Source organism: Hibiscus syriacus, unplaced genomic scaffold (assembly GCF_006381635.1).
Source record: "Hibiscus syriacus cultivar Baekdansim isolate YM2019G1 unplaced genomic scaffold, ASM638163v2 tig00016879_pilon, whole genome shotgun sequence".
In the NCBI taxonomy this organism is placed as follows: domain Eukaryota; kingdom Viridiplantae; phylum Streptophyta; class Magnoliopsida; order Malvales; family Malvaceae; genus Hibiscus; species Hibiscus syriacus.
In genome coordinates, this window is record NW_024062395.1 from 71,844 (window position 1) to 93,050 (window position 21,207).

Here is a 21,207-nt window from a genome sequence, read left to right on the forward strand (position 1 = left end):
AAAACACATTCCCACCAGTAAACTAGGGTTTCCATAACCCTAGTGTTCCAAGTCTCCACGGCGCCGCAAGCCTTCCTCACACCAACACATCAACAACCCACCACAACAAGCAAACAACGAGAGTTAGAGTTTGATTAGGACTCAAACTAGGTTAAAAATAGCAAGTGTTTTTTTGTATAAATAAACACGTAATCTCACAGAGAGTGGGAGGAGGAAATAATGAGAGCACACACAATACACAGAGGGTTTACGAAATTAAGCACAAAAAATACCACGAATTAGAGAAAGAAATACAAGTCTTTGTAAAGCTTTCGAAAGAGAAATAGAAGAGGTATCTTTTTTACCTATACTGCTTCGGTTCATGCTTGCATGTTGGTTGCTTTCGTGCTTTTGGTTCAAAACCACTCGAAGGAGCGTTTTAGCTGATGAACGGAGGGGCTTGGTCGAGATCTTCTTTTGTAGATCTAGCCCCCGAGGCTCGTTTTTATAAAAAAAAACATTTTGATTTTTGAAAACTAGATTAAAAGAGCTTTTGGATTTAAAAAAGAAAGATTTTTGCTGTCGATGAACGACGGCGGCGAGGCGACACGGGGCGGTCGACGGCCGGTTTCTGGAATTGGTGGCATGTGTTCTTCAACTGAAGAACAAAGCCAGAGAGAATAACAAAGGGGAGGCTCTCGTGCGAGAGGAAGAGAAATGAGAATTAAAGCCAAAGCATTGGCTTATATACCGACCGACCCGAGTCGAGCGGATCCCCGTGTTTTTTTAAAAAATAGGGTAAACTACCCTTTTGGTCCCTCGTCGTTTTTAAAAGCATTATCTTGACCCTGAATTGAGTTTACACCTTAATATTTCTTTGTAATTTGACCTCCAATTTGTGGTTCTTTCAATTTAATCCATGCGCAATTTAATTTATTTATTTATTTTTATTTTCTCATTTTTATATTACATTATATTATATATACATACATTTTTCTTTCTTAACTTATTTATTTTATATTATATTTATACTTATATATATATTTAATTATATTTTTTCTACTTTTTATATTTCTTTATTTTTGGTTTTTTACTATTATTATGTATTTTACAAATTTTTTCCCATCTTTATTTTATTATTTTATTTTATTCTTTTTCCCTTTACTTATTTTCTATATTTTACCTTTATTTTTATCACGTTTATTTTCTTTATCCTTATTTCATTTATTTTATTTACTTTTCTTTACCTTTACTTTATCTTTTTCATTTTTTTATTTTTTTCCTTCATATTATTTCATGCATTTCATTTGTTTTTATTTCATTGTCTCTATTTTTTATGACTTAACACAAAGAAAATGGAAAGCAGCAAATCTCAAATAAACCCAGTCATCAGCAAGTGTTACAAGTCCAAGCAACTTCACATTATAAACATGAACTTTATATGCTTTTCACTCTTCTTCAGCAGGAACGCTTTTATTTCTTCTCCCTCACTCCATTGCCCAAGTTTCCTACATTTGACATCCAATAACATGAGCTTCTATGTGAGGATCATACACAGGCAAATTGTGCACAAAGCAGGATTAAACAAAAAACATAGACTAGTGCCACTCCCAGTCTCCTTTTTATTCCCAAATCATAAAAAAGGATTTAATATAAATCAAACACCATCAATGTTATAGTACATCATTTCTGTTGCGGCGCAGAATGGGTACATCACAGTCCGGTGGCTGTTGGCAAAATACAAAAAGATTACTAAAGGTCTGTTTGTTTTACTGAAAACATTTTACGAAAAATGAAATCTGGAAAATGTTTTACAGAAATGTAAAATATTTTTCAGAAAATATTTTTCAGTGTTTGGATGGTTCATTGTAAAATGTTTTACACTGTTTAGATAATTTTCCTAAAAACTATTTTCAGAATCTATTTTTAATGAAGAAACTATACCTATTGAATATGTTTTATTATTTATTATTTTTTAAAGGTTACTTTTTTTATATATAATTATATTTTATAAAAATATGTATTTTAAAAAATATTAATAATTGATTAAAAATATATTATAAAAGTTTATAAATCCTAAGAATGTTTAATTAATAGTACACCAAATTAAAACAACAATAATATATAATATTGTACTAATAATAATATTGTCAAATTAAAACAACAATAATATACAACCGTAATAATACATAGTCTAATTCATAATTAGTGCTACAACACATCAATCCAACAATACAAATACTGAAGTCTATACTACAATACATTAGAGTTAAAATGTTGTCCAAGTCATAAATTTTTATACACCACATTTAAAGTTTACATTTTAACCTTGGGTAAACTTCTGAAACCAAATTTTCCTATGCTTTGTTTTTTTAGCCAAGAAAGCTTTGGCCTCAAAAACATTCTTGGCTAGAAAAATCGAATACCTCGCAAAAAAATCGTCACCAAATCCTTTTTTCTCCATTGACATAACTTCTTCGTAAAGATATGATGTCCTATTCTCGGTAAATTTTTTGAGTGCTTCAGCAATCTCACCAAGTTTCTCACCTACAAACTGAATATGATCATGCTTGACGCTTTCTTGGACATTCTTCTTTTTACGTTTTGATGTACCGGATGAAGATATGTTTGCTCTTTCCTCATCGACATGTTGAGTGTTGAAATTTAATGGCATTGATCATTCATTAATATCATCCAAGTCTATATCGGCAAAAGTTCTAGCAAAACTCTCTGTTGTCATATCTTGATCGACAACAAGAGCCATCTCATCATAAGAATCAATTTTTTTGTTCAAAAATTGATCATATTTCGGGTGTGCCTGTTAAATATTATACACAATTAGAATAACAAGTACAATTTAACTCTCAAGTAAAAATAGTATATAGAAATTACTGTCACTATAGCGTCATATGTCACAGGTTATCATTTTCATGTTGTTGTCACATCTTAATCCACTGTTTTCACGAATTGTACATATAGTTTTCCATGTGTTTTTGACAGTCCTCAAATGATTTTCTACGTGTTTAGCGTCACATTGGACTCCAAATTTTTCAGAAATAGATGTTGCAACTCGCTTTATAGAAACTGATTTGAAGGTATTAGATGACTTTTTACCTTTTTGTGCCTCCTCTGCAAGTATTTCCAGGAAATGACGTTCCATTGGTTTTTCCACCTAAAATTTTTTGATGTGCTCATTACTAATAATCATATAAATTGAAAGCAATTAGACAATGGAACACAAAATTTTAAAACTTACAATAATAATGATTAAATTTCAAACATAACTAAAAACATAACATTATCTATTTCATAGTATAACAAACTTAAACCAACAACCTAAAAATAAAATTGTTAACGTCCATAAAATTTAACTTCAATGTTATGTCTTTGCCCAAAAGTGTTGAGTATGAGAGCAAGGATTAACAAGTACAAAATCTAACCCAATAGATACAGTTATATACGCTAAGTCTTTGGATATTTATGATTGATACAACATGAGTGACACAATTAATTTACAGCACTCCAGTATGTAATCTTGTACAAATTTTAGGCTCTTTTATGATAAATTATTAATACAAGACCATTAAAAATGTTAAATGCATCTCTCCTATCACCAAATGTTAACCAGAAGTCGCATACATGCATATATTTTCAGTTCCTACGTAATGATGCCATCCCAAAATATACTAAGGTAACAATAAATAATGGAACGCAAATTTTAAAACTTACAATAATATATAAATTTCAAACATATCTGGAAACATGACATTATTTATTTCATAGTATAACAAACTTAAACTAACAACCTAAAAATAAAATTGTCAACGTCCATAAAATTTAACTTCAATGTTCTACGAGCTTAAAACAGTAGCAAGTTCAATTTCCAACAAACTAAAAACAACAATATCCATCATACGTAACATAGAAATACTTGGAATAAATATCAACTAATTACATATTTATATTTATATAATCAATCTACATAGCTTCTGCAATTTCATCTCTTTTACTAGCCCATTCTCTAGCTTCTTCTCTCTCTTCTCGTTGTGTAAGGATTGATGTTATCGAATAAGGCTCAAGTTCCTCATACATTCCTTCATTAATTATATCATTAGGATCAACTCCCATTATATGGTTATGAATGATAGTACAAGCCAAGACTACGTCTATCTGTGTTTGAAAATCCCAAAATGGTTCAGCATCTAACACACGAAAACGTTTCTTTAAAATTCCAAACACTCGCTCAACAGTTGTTCGCAATGATGAATGACGAAGATTAAAAAGTTCCTTCGCATTTTCTGGACGATGATTACTTAACTCTTTTAAATGATATCGAACACCACGATATGGAGAGATAATTCCATTTCGGATGCCATATCCAGCATCAGCAAGATAATATTTACCTACAATTTAACAAACTGTTATTATTACTTAATATATTATGCATTGAAATTAATTAATTTATATTATTAAAGCTAATTATTACCTTCTGGAATACTAAATCCTCTTGGGCGTGCAAATGCATCAGTTAAAATACGAGAATCATGTGCACTGCCTTCCCAACCAGCTAGAACATACGGATTTCAGGTCAAACTAAATGGCAGCTAATACATTCTATGTCGTTCCCCCTTTACGACTACGAAACCTTCCTTGAATGTTAGGTGGAACAGATGCACGAATATGAGTTCCATCTAATGCTCCCACACAATCTTTAAAATATGGGTAAAACCTTGAATTGTTTATTATTTTAGGAGGAGTTGACTCATCGGGTAACCTAATAGCTAATTTATATAACTTCATAATAGCCCTCGACACAATCCTAAAGTAACGGTGAATTGTCTCAATCCTATAATTCGTATTATGTCGATACAATTCTGATCACCTGTATATAAAATACTATTGATGTAATTTTCTCTTTCATCATCTCGATTCACCTGACATTGACGACTTATTTGCTTTCTAGATTTTATTCTGTGAATCCAAAGAGCCCCAAAAGCCAATGCTGAAGCAGCAACTCCCACTATTGTTTTATGAATAGAATTATGTTCCATCTATAAAGAAATGATCGTAATAATTTATGAATACTTGAACTGTAAAATAAATACTTGAGGTAGTTATGGAAAGATTATCTCACATTATTCTTGAGGTAGTTGATAACGGTGATTGGAAAGTTTTAAAATTATCTACAAGAGGCACTAATGTTAGTCATCTATTTTTTTGGAGATAACCTTCTTTTATTCATGGAGGCTAATGCAATGCAAGTTAGCAAAGCCAATGAATGCCTAAACATATTCAGCAAAGATTAAGGTCTTTCGATTAACCTACAAAAGGCAAAATGTTCATCTCCCCTAATATAAATCAAGACACAACATATTACTTGAGATCTCTGAGTGGAATTTCTCTAACTATTGACCTTGGAATGTACTTGGGAGTGCCAATTATTCATAACAATCACAGCTCAAATGCCTATATTCACCTATTGGAAAAGGTTATGAATCTTTTCCCTTGACCGTAAAATATTTTACGTTGACTGGGAGTTTTACGCGAACCAAACACCTGAAAACGGGAAAAACATTTTCCGTAAAATGTTTTCCCTGTTCCAAACAGACCGTAAGTCATTTAACTTAGTAACATAAAGGTTGCACCAGTAATCTTCAAAAGGATTGACTTGTTAAATTATGCAACTAAAGTTAAAAAATGGCATATTGCTCATTCTGCCCCCTGAATTATATCCGTTTTCTTACTTAGGGGTCAAAATGTGCGCCAAAACCTTAAAGGGTAATGTAAAAGTATTTCAAGAGGCGAATCATTTAGTAATTACGAACAGAATGCACATTAATCTTTTAATTTAAATAAGCCTGCAGAAACCAGCACCACGTCCAATACGTAAGGAAGCAGATTCACGTTCACATAAGACATAAATATAAATGGTGCTGTAACATTTCAAAACAAAGGACGGCACTTGCGATAGACGGTAAGAATTCCTCTACATATAAACATATTATGGATTTTCAATAGTCAGCTCAAGAATAAAATGAAATGTACAAACAAATCAAGATCATTTCTACGTTCAATGCATACTCCTCCATAATCATTTCAAAAATCTTACATATATCCGCTGTATATATACACACACAGTGTGTGTGTGTATCATGTATATTGGCAGTGAGCAAATCATTGCAGGATTGAAACTACGTCAAAATGTGCAACAAAACCTTAAAGGGTAATGTAGAAGTATTTCAAGAGGTGAATCATTTAGTAATTACGAATAGAATGCACATTAATCTTTTAATTTAAATAAGCCTGCAGAAACCAGTACCACATCCTATACGTAAGGAAGCAGATTCACGTTCACATAAGACATAAATATAAATGGTGTTGTAACATTTCAAAACAAAGGACGGCACTTGCGATAGACGGTAAGAATTCCTCTACATATAAACATATTATGTATTTTCAATAGTCAGCTCAAGAATAAAATGAAATGTACAAACAAATCAAGATCATTTCTAAGTTCAATGCATACTCCTCCATAATCATTTCAAAAATCTTACATATATCCGCTGTATATATACACACACATTGTGTGCATGTGTATCATGTATATTGGCAGTGAGCAAATCATTGCAGGATTGAAGCTACGTCCAAGAGATGAGAGAGGTGAGTTAGGGGCTATGTTACCAGAAATCATCATCTACCCCAGTTATTTTCTAATTGGTACACATAGTACGAAAATTCGGGATCACTAGCGATCCCATTAATATATGATTTATCATAAAATTACCGAGTAAAACAAACAATTAATAAACATTAAATTTATTTATTTAAAATTATGTGATATATAAAAAAATAGATATATGAGTTCAAACAAAATGTGTTAGGCTTTAAAAAATTGTATTTCCATCCAAGAAGGCTACACCTATCGAATAAGTATTGTACCAGATAATCACCATCCCAAGTAACATAGGTTAGAGAGACTAGCTGGTGAAAGATCAATAGCATATTACTTTACAATCTATCAATAAATTCAGCTATGCATTTACAACTTTTCTTATTATAACCATAATTTAAAGATCTTCTGTCGATTGATTTATGCAGTTTGATGAAAAGGAATACTAAGAATCTAAGATTATATGGCTGGTGTTAGAAAATTTTTAAACTATGTGATCTCTATGTCGAGTGCAGAAATCAATGGAAAAAAAGAATAATCCAGCAGAAGGGAAAAATGAATGGGTAAACTATTAAATTACATATTTAGTCATCTAACTATTCTGGCAGTACCCTTCTGGTCACCAACTATTTTTTTCCAAATCATACTTAAAATTAGGTTTTAGTTCCATTTTGATCACCTGCAATTAAAAAAAATTAACGGTGATGATGACCAGTTGTTCATTTGTGACCACAACAGAAAAAAATATAATTTTAAGTACATTTTTTTTAAAAATAGTTAATTGACGGAATCACGAGAATAATAGGGTGATTATATACGTAGTTTACCAAAATGATCTGAAATCACACACACAAAAGGAATTGAAGTGAAAACCCTAACATGTTGAGCTCTGATGAAATGAAGGACAAAGAGTGACAAATATCAATGAAGTTAAAAAAAAGAGTAATTAAAAGGTATCAGGTGAGATTGAATCAGAAAGAAAAGACAAGTACCAACTAGAAAACGAAAAAGATATCAATCGGAGGAGGAGAGGTTTTCCAAGAGCTTTTTATCCCTTCTTTCCATGGCGACGTCCCACATGTCGTTCCCGATGTGCTTCGGCTGTTTGAGTTTCAGATTCAATCATGGAAATTCAATCAAAATTGGAAAAACCCAAGCAAGGAATGGATCCAAAATTTTGAAATTGAAATTAAAAAAAGAGAAACGGACCCGGCCATGATAAGCTGTGTGGATGAAATACTGAGCATTGCCCATAACGCAGAGCATTCCAGCAATGATCCCGAGAGGAAGTGCCGCTTCCAACCATATCCAAGCCATTCTCTCTTCTCTGCTTCTCCCTTCGCATGCCTTTAAAATTTCTGAGCGAGGACTAATTAAACAGCGTAGTTCAGTTAGTTTAGGCTTTTAGCCCAACCATTATGCAAATGGGCCTTACAAATCATTTCAATGTTTTTTAACTATTTTTTATTTAATTTTGGCTTAACAAACAAAATGGTACCTAAACTATATCACTAATATTAGCCCTTAAGGGGGTGTTTGGTTCAAGGATTATGAGATTTTTATTGGCCGGAAATCTCATTCCCGGTAATGTTTTATTACCAATAGTAGATTTTTTGAGTATATTACCGGAAATGTCATTACCTCCCTTCCCTTAGGTATTGTAACATTACCGGCGTTTTGGACTAAAATGCCCTTAAATTATTATTTTTTTCAAAAATATCCTTCTTCTGTCATTGAATAATAAAAATTCTACGAAGGTTAAATTAAAAATTTATCCTTAAATTATTTAAGATTTACAAAAAAGAGTTTATAATTAAAATTTTATATGAAGTTCAGGGGTTAATTTTTTTTTACCATTTCATTAAATCTTTTTTATATTTTTAATTTTGTAAAAAAATTATATAAATATTATGAATTTAATTTTTTAAAGAAAATATATAAATATTTTACAATTTATAATATTATACAAATATATAATAAGGACAATTTGGTCAAATATACATTCTAATAATCTTTTATTCCTTTAACCAAACACGGTAATCTTACATACCTGCTAAACCAGCCAAACACAAAACACAACATTCCTAGTAATCCTATTCTCTGGTAATCTTTTATTCCCACTGATAATCTTACATTCCGTGAACCAAACGCACCCTAAGTATCATTCCACCAATACTTAGTCATCACAAGTGATTTAACAATGTGTTAAATTTTTGGGTAAACTACACGGGAGACCACCAAACTATGGTCATGAATCAATTTCGACATCAAACTATTTTTTGTCTCAATTTGACCACCAAACTTTTTAATTGATTCAATCAGACCACTATCAGTTAAAAAAAATGGACTTGCTGACGTGTCTGTTAATAAAACTGGCATAATTCTATATTTGGTCCTTAATATTTACATATTCTATCAATTTAGTCACTATTTTAATTCAATTAAATAAATTTAACTATCCAATTAGAATATGACACGTGTCAATACATGATTGGAAGGTTTTATTTATGAATTTTAAATTATTTAATTAAATGATTTTTTACCCAATCCGATGGTAACACATGTCACCACCAGATTGAAATAGAAAAAAGATGAATAAATTTGCTCTCTAAGGGTTTTGAACCTACGTCCACAGGGGAGAGTTGCCAAATGACCAAACCGCCAAGCCAAAGCTTCCCAATGATTTTAACTTACAACAAATTGTATTTGACTTGTACAATTAAACAAATTATTTGGTTAACTAAATTTCAGTTTGATTAATGGTTACAGAAAAAATCGGTTAATTCGATTCGGTTAATAATTTTCAAATAAATTTCGGTTCGATTAATGTTTAAGGAAAAATATTTATTTGAAAATTATTAATCGAACCAAATTAACAGATTTTTTTTCTTTAACATTAATTGAACCGAAATTATTTGACCGTTAATCGAACCGATTTTTTTTTGAAAATTATTAACCAAACCAAATTAACCTAATTTTTTTCTTTAAAATTAATCGAACCGAAATTATTTGACCGTTAATCGAAACGAAATTTATATGAAAATTATTAACCGAATTTTTTTCTTTAACCATTAATCGAACCAAAATTATTTGACCGTTAATCGAACCCAAATTTATTTTATTCAGTTAATAATTTTCAAATAAATTTTGATTCGATTAACGATCAAATAATTTCGGTTCGATTAATAGTTAAAGAAAAAAATCGGTTGATTTGGTTCGGTTAATAATTTTCAATAAATTTCAGTTCAATTAACGGTTAAAGAAAAATAATCTATTTTATTCGGTTAATTCGGTTAATAATTTTCAAATAAATTTGAGTTCGATTAACGGTTAAATAATTTTGGTTCGATTAATGGTTAAATAAAAAAATTCGGTTAATAATTTTCAAATAAATTTTGGTTCGATTAATGGTCAAATAATTTCGGTTCGATTAATGTTAAAGAAAAAAATTCGATTAATTTGGTTCGGTTAATAATTTTTAAATAAATTTTGGTTCGTTTAACGGTCAAATAATTTCGGTTCGATTAATGTTAAAGAAAAAATAATTTATTTAAACAAATAATTTTTTTATCATTAACATACTTTTACAAGTCAAATACAATTTGTTGTAAGTTCAAACCATTGGGAAGCTTTGGTTTGGCGGTTTGGGCATTTGCTACTCTCCCCCATGACGTAGGATCGAATCCCTTGGAGCATAAATTTGTTCTTCAATTTTCCATTTCAATCGGGTAAAAAATTATTTAATTAAATAATTTAAAATTCATAAATAAAACCTTTCAATCATATATTGACACGTGTCATATTCTAATTGGATAGTTAAATTTATTTAATTGAATTAAAATAGTGACTAAATTGATAGAATATGTAAATATTAAGGACCAAATATAGAATTATGCTAGTTTTATTAACAGACACGTCATCAAGTCCGTTTTTTTTAACAGAGAGTGGTCTGATTGAATCAATTTAAAAGTTTGGTGGTCAAATTGGGACAAAAAATAGTTCGATGGCAAAATTGATTCATGACCATAGTTTGGTGGTCTCTCGTGTAGTTTACCCTAAAGTTTTAGCATCGTGAGAGTTTTTTTTTTTTTTTAATTTTCACGTACAATCGATTTTCGAATTTAACTTATTTTACTTTAATTTTAAACGTAGAATGCTAAAGTTATCATTTTAAACACGAATTTTATAAAATCTTTTTATAAAATGTAATTTTTTGTTTGGTCATTATTAACTTAAAATATGTGAATCCCTCATTAAAACACATGCATTTTTGTCAATTTTTTGGATAAATTACAAATTTGTCTCTTTTGTTTTCGGTCTGTCCTGTTTTGGTTATCGATTTTGAAAAATTTTAGTTTTAGCCACTTATAATTTTGGATTATAGCATTTTGGTCACTCGAACGTTAATCTCTGTTAGATTGCTAACGTGACACGTTAACAAAAATTGTTAATTTCTAATTTGACCCATAAATTTTTGGAAGTTCATTTTTTCACCCTTTCTGAAATAAAAAACCTAAAAAAATCTCCCAAAATTTCCCTCCTCTTTTCTAACCCTGTCTTTATTGTTGTTGTCATCATCATCGTCTATCACTGCCACCACCATCAACTATTAGGGGTGTTCAATCGGTCAGTTATATTAACCAACCGAATCGAACAACCCAAAAATCATTAACATGTATTTTTTTTCTTTTTAACCGTTAACAGAATCGAAATATTTTCGAAAATATTTAACCGAACTAAAAAAAGTTCGGTTAATCAGTCGGTTAACCAAATTAACTAAAAATTATAAATAATATATATTTAATATTTAATATTTTCGGTTAATTAGGTTAAAACCGAAGTTTAAACATTCTTGAAGCTAGTAAATATATAAATAATATATATAATATATTAAATATTAAATAATTTTGGTTAATCTAGTTAATTAACCAATAACTAAAATTTGAAAATTCCCTTAACTGTTAAGTGACCGAACCGAAAATTAACCGACCGATCAACTATAAAACTTCGGTTTGGTCAATTAATTCGATTAAACCGAACTTTGAACACATGTATCAACTGCATCACGTCTCTTAACCAAACCCTAATAGTGACCAAAATAGAATAAACCAAAAACGAAAGGAACTATCTGTGCAGTGTATCCAATTTTTATAGTCTACCTCGAAACAATTTTGACATATTCCGTACCTAAAATTAGAACAGTGGGGGAGTGAATATCAACTTCAACCTTAAGATTTCGAAATAAAAAAGGGTTTTGCATATAGGTTTCGAATTGTTATAATATATATATATATATATATATATATATATATATAAGGTAATTACAAGATAATATATTTTAAAAAAAATTAATTTATTAACATCGTATTTATGTACACACTATACTTTACGTACATAATTATTTAAATTTAAAGAATAATAATTTTTTTACTACTGACTTCACGCAACGATCTGTTGCAGTATAATAGTTGTATATGTTGATATGCTAATACTGGAATTCCTGCTGTTTGTGTGGGCTGTGGATGTAATGAAATCAAGAATCCTCAATTTCAGGCATATCATTACACATAATAATTTTCTCCATATGATGTATGTCAAAGGCCACAATTAAATAATGAATGTGTTCATTAAAATATAAAAAAAGAAAGAAAACGTAAATGTTAAGTTGACAACTTTAGTAAAAGCTGAATTCATCCGTCTTATTATTAAATAAGTGGAGGCTAATCTTTTCCTTTCCTGATAATAACATTAATCATTAGACTTTGTTCTTCCAGTTCCATTAATAAGATTCCATAGATTTGGCCCAACGGTTCCTTAAGGAGTTTTGAGGATGGAGTATGTAGATTTTGGAAGCATCTTGCTTTGCTTTTGGTTGGGGAATCAAAGACTAAGAACAGTGCAGCAACGACGTTAGCTTCACGAACAAGCCTGGGCTGGAGCTCCAATATCCAATCAGAATCATTTAACAACTTTGCCTCCTTTTTCTCCTTTTGGGTTGAGCGTATTGGTAACGAAATGCCGTTAAATGGAATCCAACAATCTCCATTTTACCTTCTCAACCTCCACTTCTTCTCTCAGCTTCCCCCATTGCTAAAGGTTTGTTTTCTTCCACCTCTCATTCTCATTATACCATTTGCATTTGCTTTTGCTTTTGCTTCTGCTTCTGGTTTTTATCTGCAAAAGTTCTGGAGATGGGTCTTTTTTATCTAATGAATTCTGCATGTTTATACAGTATACAGTATGTTTTCTCTTCTCTTATGCATGCTTATACAGTATTTTGGTCTGCTTTGTGAACATATATTCGTTTAGATATATTTTGTATTTTGTATTTTCTATTTATAATTTGTTTTTCCCTAAAATTTTATAAGTTGATCCTCGTTAAAATTTTAAAAGATTTAGAAATTCACTCATTAACATAAAATATTGTGTTCATCCTTACATTCACTTCACTGTATAGAAGTAAGTAATGAGTGACGAGATACAGTGTTTTTAAATTTGAAAAATCCCATAGTTTGAAGATTTTGCATTGCTTGCATGCTACCTTTACTATTCATTGCTTTTACTTTACTGGAAAAAGGATTATGCTTTTGAACCCATTTTGGTAACGTTATACTGACTAGTTTCTTTTGTATTTGTTGATGGAAGTGTATTTGCATGATGGAAATTTTGTTGGGCATTGCATTTACATGTCGTGTGTACAACTTTCATTTATGCACTACTATCATTTTCTTTTCATCGAGCAAATTACATGTTCTATATTCTACATTTTGCTTATCCAGCGGAAAGAGGACTGCTGAGATGAAGCTGCCTTCCCGTTTTGCTACATTTGCCTTCCTGTTTCTTTGTTTCATTCAAGGAGTCATTGCTGATCTAGATTCAGATAAGCAAGCCCTCTTACAATTTTCAGCCACAGTTCCTCATGGACGGAAACTTAACTGGAGCCCTGCTATTCCGGTCGAATCGCCTCAGCGGTAACCTTCCGTCCGACATACTCTCCCTTCCCTCTCTCCGTTACGTAAAACTTCAGCACAACAACTTTTCAGGTCTCATCCCTTCATCTCTCTCCCGCAATTTGGATTTCCTTGATCTCTCCTTCAATTCCTTGACAGGCACCATTCCAACCACAGTTCAGAACTTAACAAACCTTACCGGTGTAGACCTCCAAAACAACTCCCTTATAGGACACATCCCCAATCTCAATCTTCCAAGGCTTAGGCTTTTGAATTTGAGCTTCAACAACTTAAATGGAACTATCCCATCTTCCCTCAACAAGTTCCCTGCTTCTTCCTTTGTAGGAAACTCTATCTGTGGCCCTCCATTGAACCAGTGTCTCACAATCAACCCTCCTTCCCCTTCCCCTTCCCCTTCCCCTTCCCCCACTTACTTACCTCCTTCAACATTACCAAGGGATACTGGTAAAAAACTGAGTATAGGTGCCATAATTGCCATAGCAGTTGGGGGTTCAGCACTGGTTTTCTTCATGTTGCTTTTTGTGATACTTTTCTGCATAAAAAGAAAGAACTGTCAAGTTAGCCTTGCATCAAAAGGGAAGAGTTTAAGGAGTGAGAAACAGAAAGAAGATTTCGGGAGTGGGGTGCAGGAGGCAGAGAAGAACAAGCTGGTTTTCTTTGAAGGTTGCTCGTATAATTTCGATTTAGAGGATTTGTTGAGAGCTTCGGCTGAAGTGCTGGGGAAAGGGAGCAATAGTACGACATATAAGGCCATCTTGGAGGAAGGAACAACAATGGTGGTGAAGAGGTTGAAGGAAGTGGTCATTGGTAAAAGGGAATTAGAACAACTAATGGAAACTGTGGGAAGGGCTGGTCGGCACCCGAATCTCGTGCCTCTACGTGCTTATTACTATTCCAAGGATGAGAAGCTGCTGGTTTATGACTGCAAAGCAGCTGGCAGTTTTTCCTCATTGTTGCACGGTACATTTGTCTCATCATCTTCACGTTTCTTTCTTTAATTTTGTCGAATTACAGATTACATTAAAATCATGTTAATTTGCTTATCACAATTCTTGTTTTGCTTGAAATATCATTATAGGAAGCAGGGAAAGTGGACGTAGCTCGCCAGACTGGGATTCACGGATAAAGATATGCCTGGGAGCAGCAAAAGGCATCGCCCATCTCCATTCATCCGGAGGTGGAAGATTCGTCCATGGCAACATCAAGTCCTCCAATGTCCTCCTCACCCAAGACTTACATGGTTGCATCTCTGATTTCGGATTAACTTCTCTAATGAGTTCCCCAACCGTCCCGTCCAGACCCGTAGGGTACCGAGCTCCCGAGGCGATCGAAACCCAAAAATTCACGCAAAAATCCGAAGTCTACAGTTTCGGCGTGCTTCTCCTAGAGATTCTAACAGGCAGAGCAGCAATAGTCCAATCGTCGGTGTCATAACCATTTTTAGGTAAAAGCAATTATTATTTAAAAAATAGTTATGACTATAATTTGGAAAAAATGATGATTTTGGATTGATTTAGATTAAATTAAAAATGGAGTCGTCATCGACTTTTAGGTTAGGTATGTCGAATAATTAAAAATGTTAAACAATTTTAAAGAAAATCGTTTTTTAAGACAAAAATGGTCTGCATTTACCAAAGATTTATTTAAAACGGGTTCGGGAGTCGATTACACGTAGGGAAGGATTAGCACCCCACAGCGCCCAAAATTGGTACTGTGTCACTTACACGTTGTCGTAAATGGTGGAAATTACAAATCGAATATAAAGTTAAAAGATGATTCGTTTATTGAATTATAATTAATTTGCTTCGAATTAATTAATTATAGAAAATTCTTTAACTTGAAAGGAAATATCGAAATTAGCAATCTTCCATTGGGAAAGCTAATTCGACTATTTCTTATCAATAAAATAATATTCCCTCATTAATAAATTATGAATCGACTATAAATGAAAATCGACAATTTACATTCGCATACACTGAAATAAATTGTGAATTAAAACAACACACGTTGCATTATTATAATAAATTAATTAGTAAAAGAAAATGGATTTATTTTAAAGTTTGTATTTGTTCGAATGTCGTATTGGATTGTACCACTTCGATCAAGTAGTACTCTCCACGCCCGTTCTACAAATTCGCGTTCTTGAAAATATTCGGATACCATTTGCTAGATGAAGAAACATAAGGGAAATAAATATTAAATAAAAATGAAATAAAATATAATAAAAACAACATACAAATGAAATGAAATAAAATAAAAAAACACAACATACATTTATACAATAATCATGGAGAAAATACAATGGAAATAAATGTAATTAAAAATACAAAATAACATGATCACATTAAATAGAATTGAAAACATTATTTACATAATACACATAACCATAAAAATAAGTAAAATACATTCATACATAAATGACTAGCATACAAAAAATAAACATTACAAACTAAAATGAAATCATTAAAATAAAAATATTTACAAGACTAAAATAAAATTAACATAAATTTGAAGGACTAAAATAATAAAAACAGAAACTAAAGGGACTAAAATGGCAAAAAAACTTAGGGAATAAAATAGTAAAAACAGAAACCTAGAGGACTAAAATGTCAACAACAGAAATTTACATGGCTAAAACAGCAAAATGGAAACTTAAAGGGTATAAATAGCAAATATAGACATTTGAAGGGTTCAAACTGAAAAACATAAATTTTAATGACCTAATAAGAAAATATAAACATACCAAAGCCCTAATCTACATTTTAAACAAATTCAGACAGTAGGAATGAAAATAACCCAACAATGAAACTTAGGATTAAAATGCAATGAATCATAAACATGAAGGCCGAATCATAATTAAACCAAATATAACACAGGGACAAAAATGAAATAATAGCAAATATTATTACCAAAATCAAATAATAGCCAGAATAGCATAGTAGGTAATAACAGGACTAAAACATAAGTAATGAAAAATAAAGGCTCGAAATCAAAGAAATATGAACTTCATTTAATGGCTGAAACATGTGATTACAAAGTATTGGGGACCTAAAGGGTAGTTAACCCATACGCACAATTACAGATACACCCTTGGTAAAACGGTGTCGCATTGATGGCCAAATATAAGGCCAATATCAAGGCCTTAAACCGATCATCTCCCTATTTCTCTCATTTTCCCATCTCTCTTAAAACAGAGAGCAAAACAATGCTCTCAATCTCTTTGACACCCTCTGGTCTTTCCCCTCCCATCTCTTTGACAACCAGTTCTTTAATACCCAGACAGAAACTGAAACCCCCTCCTATTCGAACCCTAAATCTAAGAAAGATAAAGGTTTTACCTTCGACGGTGGCTCCTTCTGACTCCGGTGAGGAAGCAACGAATAGATCTCTCCCTAAATGTAAGATCTCTCTTGGTTTTCTTCCTTTTCTGTTTTTATTTTTCCAAATGGTTTTTTTTCTGGTATTTGGTTCTGTATTTTTTTTATTTTGGGTAGATTATTTTTCCTAAAAAAAAACCCTCTCCAGTTTCGAATGGAATCCGAATGGAATCCCTTTGATTGCATCTCACCCTTTTTATTTTTGCATACGTGAGATGGCTTGATGATTTGATTTTCCTGTCATTTGATGGACTTGCCTTGAAACTGCTACCGATGGGATTACATTGAGATAGCATTTGTACTTGATTTCATTATTTTTATTTTGCTTGGCTGTTTGATATGATTTCGGGTCATTGTTGATGCAGATTTGTCGTCGGCAGCGTGGACAGGCGGCGGCAATGGCTATCTCTAGGGTTTCAGAAACCCTAGAGAGTTGACACTAGACCGGGTCGGATCCGGATTCTGGGCCGGTTCGGGTCCGGGCTTCAATCGGGTGCTGGGTTGGCTGCTTGGTCTAATGTTATAGTTGGGTTTGTATTTTTTTTGGGCCTCGGGTTTTGTTTGGGTCTTGGGGTAGGCTGAGTAGGCTTCTAATTTGGTCCTCGGGATTGGCCTGCAAAAAATGTAATATAATATATTAATAAAAATAATTAAATAAATGTAATAATAATATTAATAATAATAATAGATTAAAATTAAATATAAAAAAAAGATCTGGACAAAAACGGGTGTCTACAACTGCCCCTCTTTGCACATTCTTGTGTTAACAAGAATAGGGCAAAGACGACAAGACAGTACGTTTTTGTCTGGTTCTCTTTCTTTCAAACTTAGAAATTGGATAATGTTGGTTGTTGGGGATGACACTGCTCATACGTGATGAAGAGTCTGGGTCATCTAAGGGTGACACGGTTCCTACATGATGAGGAAATCTGGTCGAGGGATGACACTGCTCATACGTGATGAAGAGTTCTTGGTCATCTTTAGGAAGGGTGATAACTCAGTTCCTACGCAATGAGGACGGCTGGTTATCTAGGGGTGACACGGCTCCTACGCGATGAGGAGATCTGGTCGGGGGACGACACGACTCATACGTGATGAAGAGTTCTGGCCATCTTTAGGAAGGGAGATAACACGGTTCCTACGTGATGAGGACGTCTGGTTATCTGGGGTGACACAGCTCCTACGTGATGAGGACGTCTGGTTATCTAGGGGTGACACGGCTCCTATGTGATGAAGAGATCTGGTCAGGAGATGACACGGCTCATACGTGATGAAGAGTTCTGGCCATCTTTAGGGATAATGATTTCAAAAGAAACCGACTCAAAGATGATGTTTCAAAAGAAACAGACTCAAAGATTGTAAATTTTGTTTCCAAAGAAATAGACTCAAGGATTTTCTCAAAAGAAACAATCTCAAAGGTTGGTTTTTTCATTAAAAATTGTCTCAAGAGACAAAATTTGTTTTTAAAGAAATAGAATCACAAATGATTTTGTTAAGAGATAAAATCTCAAAGATTTTTCAAAAGGAACAGACTCAAAGATTTTTCTTAAGAAAAACTGTCTCAAGAGAGGCAAAACTTTGTTTCCAAAGAAACAAACTCAAAGAATTTTTTCAAAAGAAACAACTCAAAGATTTTTATTTCAAAAGAAACAACTTACATATTTTTATTTCAAAAGAAACAAACTCAAAGACAAGTTTTGTTTCAAGGGAAGCAATCTCAAAGATGTTTGTTTTAAGAGAAATTGTCTTAAAAGAGACAAACCTTTGTTTTCATAAAAAAACATATTTAAAGATTTTTCTTCAAAAGGAACTGTCTCAAAAGTGACAAAATTTTGTTTCCAAAGAAACATACTCAAAGATTCTTTCAAAAGAAACTTTCTCAAAAGAGACAAAATTTTGTTATCAAATAAACATACTCAAAGATTTTTTCATTTTGTTTTAAGTGAAACAAACTCGAAGATTTTTTAAGAAAATCTGTCTCAAAAGAGACAAAGTTTGTTTTAAGAGAAAGCGATCTCAAATGAGATCAACTTTGTTTAATGTGAAACAAATTCAAATTTTGTATCTCAAAGGAAAAATGTCTCAAGTGAGACGAAATTTGTTTTGAAAGAAATAACAATCTCAAGAGATATTAATTTTTGTTTCAAGTGAATCAAATTCGAAATTTGTATATCAAAGGAAAAAATGTCTCAAGCAAGGAGAAGTTTCTTTTAAGAGAAATTGTCTTAAATGAGAGGAAAAAAATTGTTTTAAAATTCTCAAAATTTATGGGAAATGTCTCAAGCGAGAAAGAATTTTGTTTCAAGTACAACAAATTTAAATTTGTATTTTAGAGAAAAAATATCTCAAGCGAGATGAAATTTGCTTTGATAGAAATTGTCTCAAGCGAGACAAAATTTGTTTTAAAATTCTCAAAATTTATGGAAAAATGTCTTAAGCGAGACAAAATTTTGTTTCAAGAAAAACACCCTCAAAGGTGATAAAAAGTCTGTTTGTTCCTGCATGTTGAGGAAATGTCTTGATTGTTAACTTCAGGAAGCCAAATCATTGCTTCTTCAAGTTAGATACATCTGGTCATTTCCGAGCTTTGATTTCCTGAGAGATCAAAATGATGTATTTATGGATGCCTAATCTTTGATATTATGATGGATGTCAAGATGAAATTTATTTGAAGTTTTATTGAATTTGTCCTCGAGAGAGGAGAAAATTGTCTTTAATATACATGATGATAAATGGTTGATGCAAAATTTATGTATCATATATATATATGTGTATGCCAAGAGCGGATTTGAGTGCGGCTTAGTTGATTGTACCACCTTGAAGCGGGTCCAATTAAACTGGCTTGGAAGCAGTGTATCAACATCTGATCATTGTTTGTGTACCCAATCATTCTTCAAATAAACATCTTGAGATGGGCATTAGGGCAACTGGTTCCACTGTATTTTTCAAAGTCGGGCATCTTGAATTTGGGCGGAAGCACCAAGTTAGGAACTAGTACTAATTCTGTTGCATCCATTCCGTAGTGAGAGCTCTGTCCTCTCATTCCCTGGAATGTCTCTCTGTACCACTGTTTCAGATTCTCCGGGATCTCATTGTTGGCTCTCTTCATCTTATCAGAATTTGACATACTATGATTAGTATAGTGATCCCGAGGACCTAGCACAGTTACATGGGTTTTAGTGGCGGAGAAGTGTGCTTGATGGCTAGAAAGCTTGTGGGGTGAAATAATTATTTGGGGACTAGCATGGGCTATCACATATTCAGAGTTTCCTCTGGTCGAGGAAATCTTCTCTTTGACTCTTTCTTGGTTGAGCCCAGCCAATTTTGCTACTATTTGATCCATTAGGTTGCTTTGATTTTGCAAGATACGGTCCATGGTGGCCTTTTGTACCTGCTCCATTTTAACTTTCCACTCTGCTTGTATCTTTTGCAAACTCTCTTCCAGCTCTTTCTTCAATTCCTCGAATTTTGCATCCATTCTCAGTACTGTGCGAATGCAGTTGCACAGTTAGAAACGCTTCCTCAAAGTTTCCCACAAGGTATGATTAATGCGTGTAAAAACACTTAAATGAATGTTATGCAGAATGCAATGATGCGAATGCAAATACAAAAATATTGATCCCAACGATGAATATCGTAGAATAATTTTCACCAGAAATAAAAGGCTTCACATTACAAAACAACCCACTTCGCAGACATGCCTTCACTTAGATGTTGAGTTTGAAGTGGATAATTGCTTCGTCTTGGATCTTCGTCCTAAAAAATGATATCTCTCAATTCTCTGTAACCTAACTCAGTTGATGCCCCTACGGTGTTGAAGTCAGTGCATCGCTTTTTGATGACTAGCGATGAAATAATTATAGATGAGAATCTACTGTTGGATTACTCTTCGGATCAGTTGATCATCTTTCCTGTCTCGAATGTTGCCCGATCTTCGAGCTCACTGCTTCGTCTCGAATCTTTGTATTTAGAACTGGTGCCCCTCAATGCTCTGTAAACTAACTCCGTTAATGCTTCGACGGTGCTTAAGCCAGTGTGTCGATCCTTGATAACTAGAGATGACATGATTGTAGAAAGACTCCACTGTTGGATTACTCCTTGAATCAATAAATCATCATTTTAGTCCCAAATAATGCACGATCTTCGAGCAAACCTCCTTCTTGTATTTTGAGCTTCTTTAAACCCTCGGTGCATGCCTGTAAACACGACT

General features: G+C 32.6%; 1 protein-coding gene and 1 pseudogene across 1 annotated transcript; one reads left to right on the top strand and one right to left on the bottom strand.

Moving 5' to 3' along the window:
* Positions 1–3,821: 3,821 nt before the first annotated feature.
* On the bottom strand, positions 3,822–5,030 carry LOC120208686. Its single transcript, XM_039207903.1, has 3 exons — positions 4,862–5,030; positions 4,466–4,546; positions 3,822–4,382 (listed from the first exon to the last, which is right to left on the bottom strand). The coding sequence occupies exons 1-3, from the start codon at positions 5,028–5,030 to the stop codon at positions 3,958–3,960; spliced, it is 675 nt and encodes a 224-aa protein (XP_039063834.1). The 3' UTR covers positions 3,822–3,957.
* Positions 5,031–13,429: 8,399 nt separating this feature from the next.
* LOC120208687 lies at positions 13,430–15,054 on the top strand (annotated as a pseudogene).
* The last annotated feature ends 6,153 nt before the right edge of the window (positions 15,055–21,207 follow it).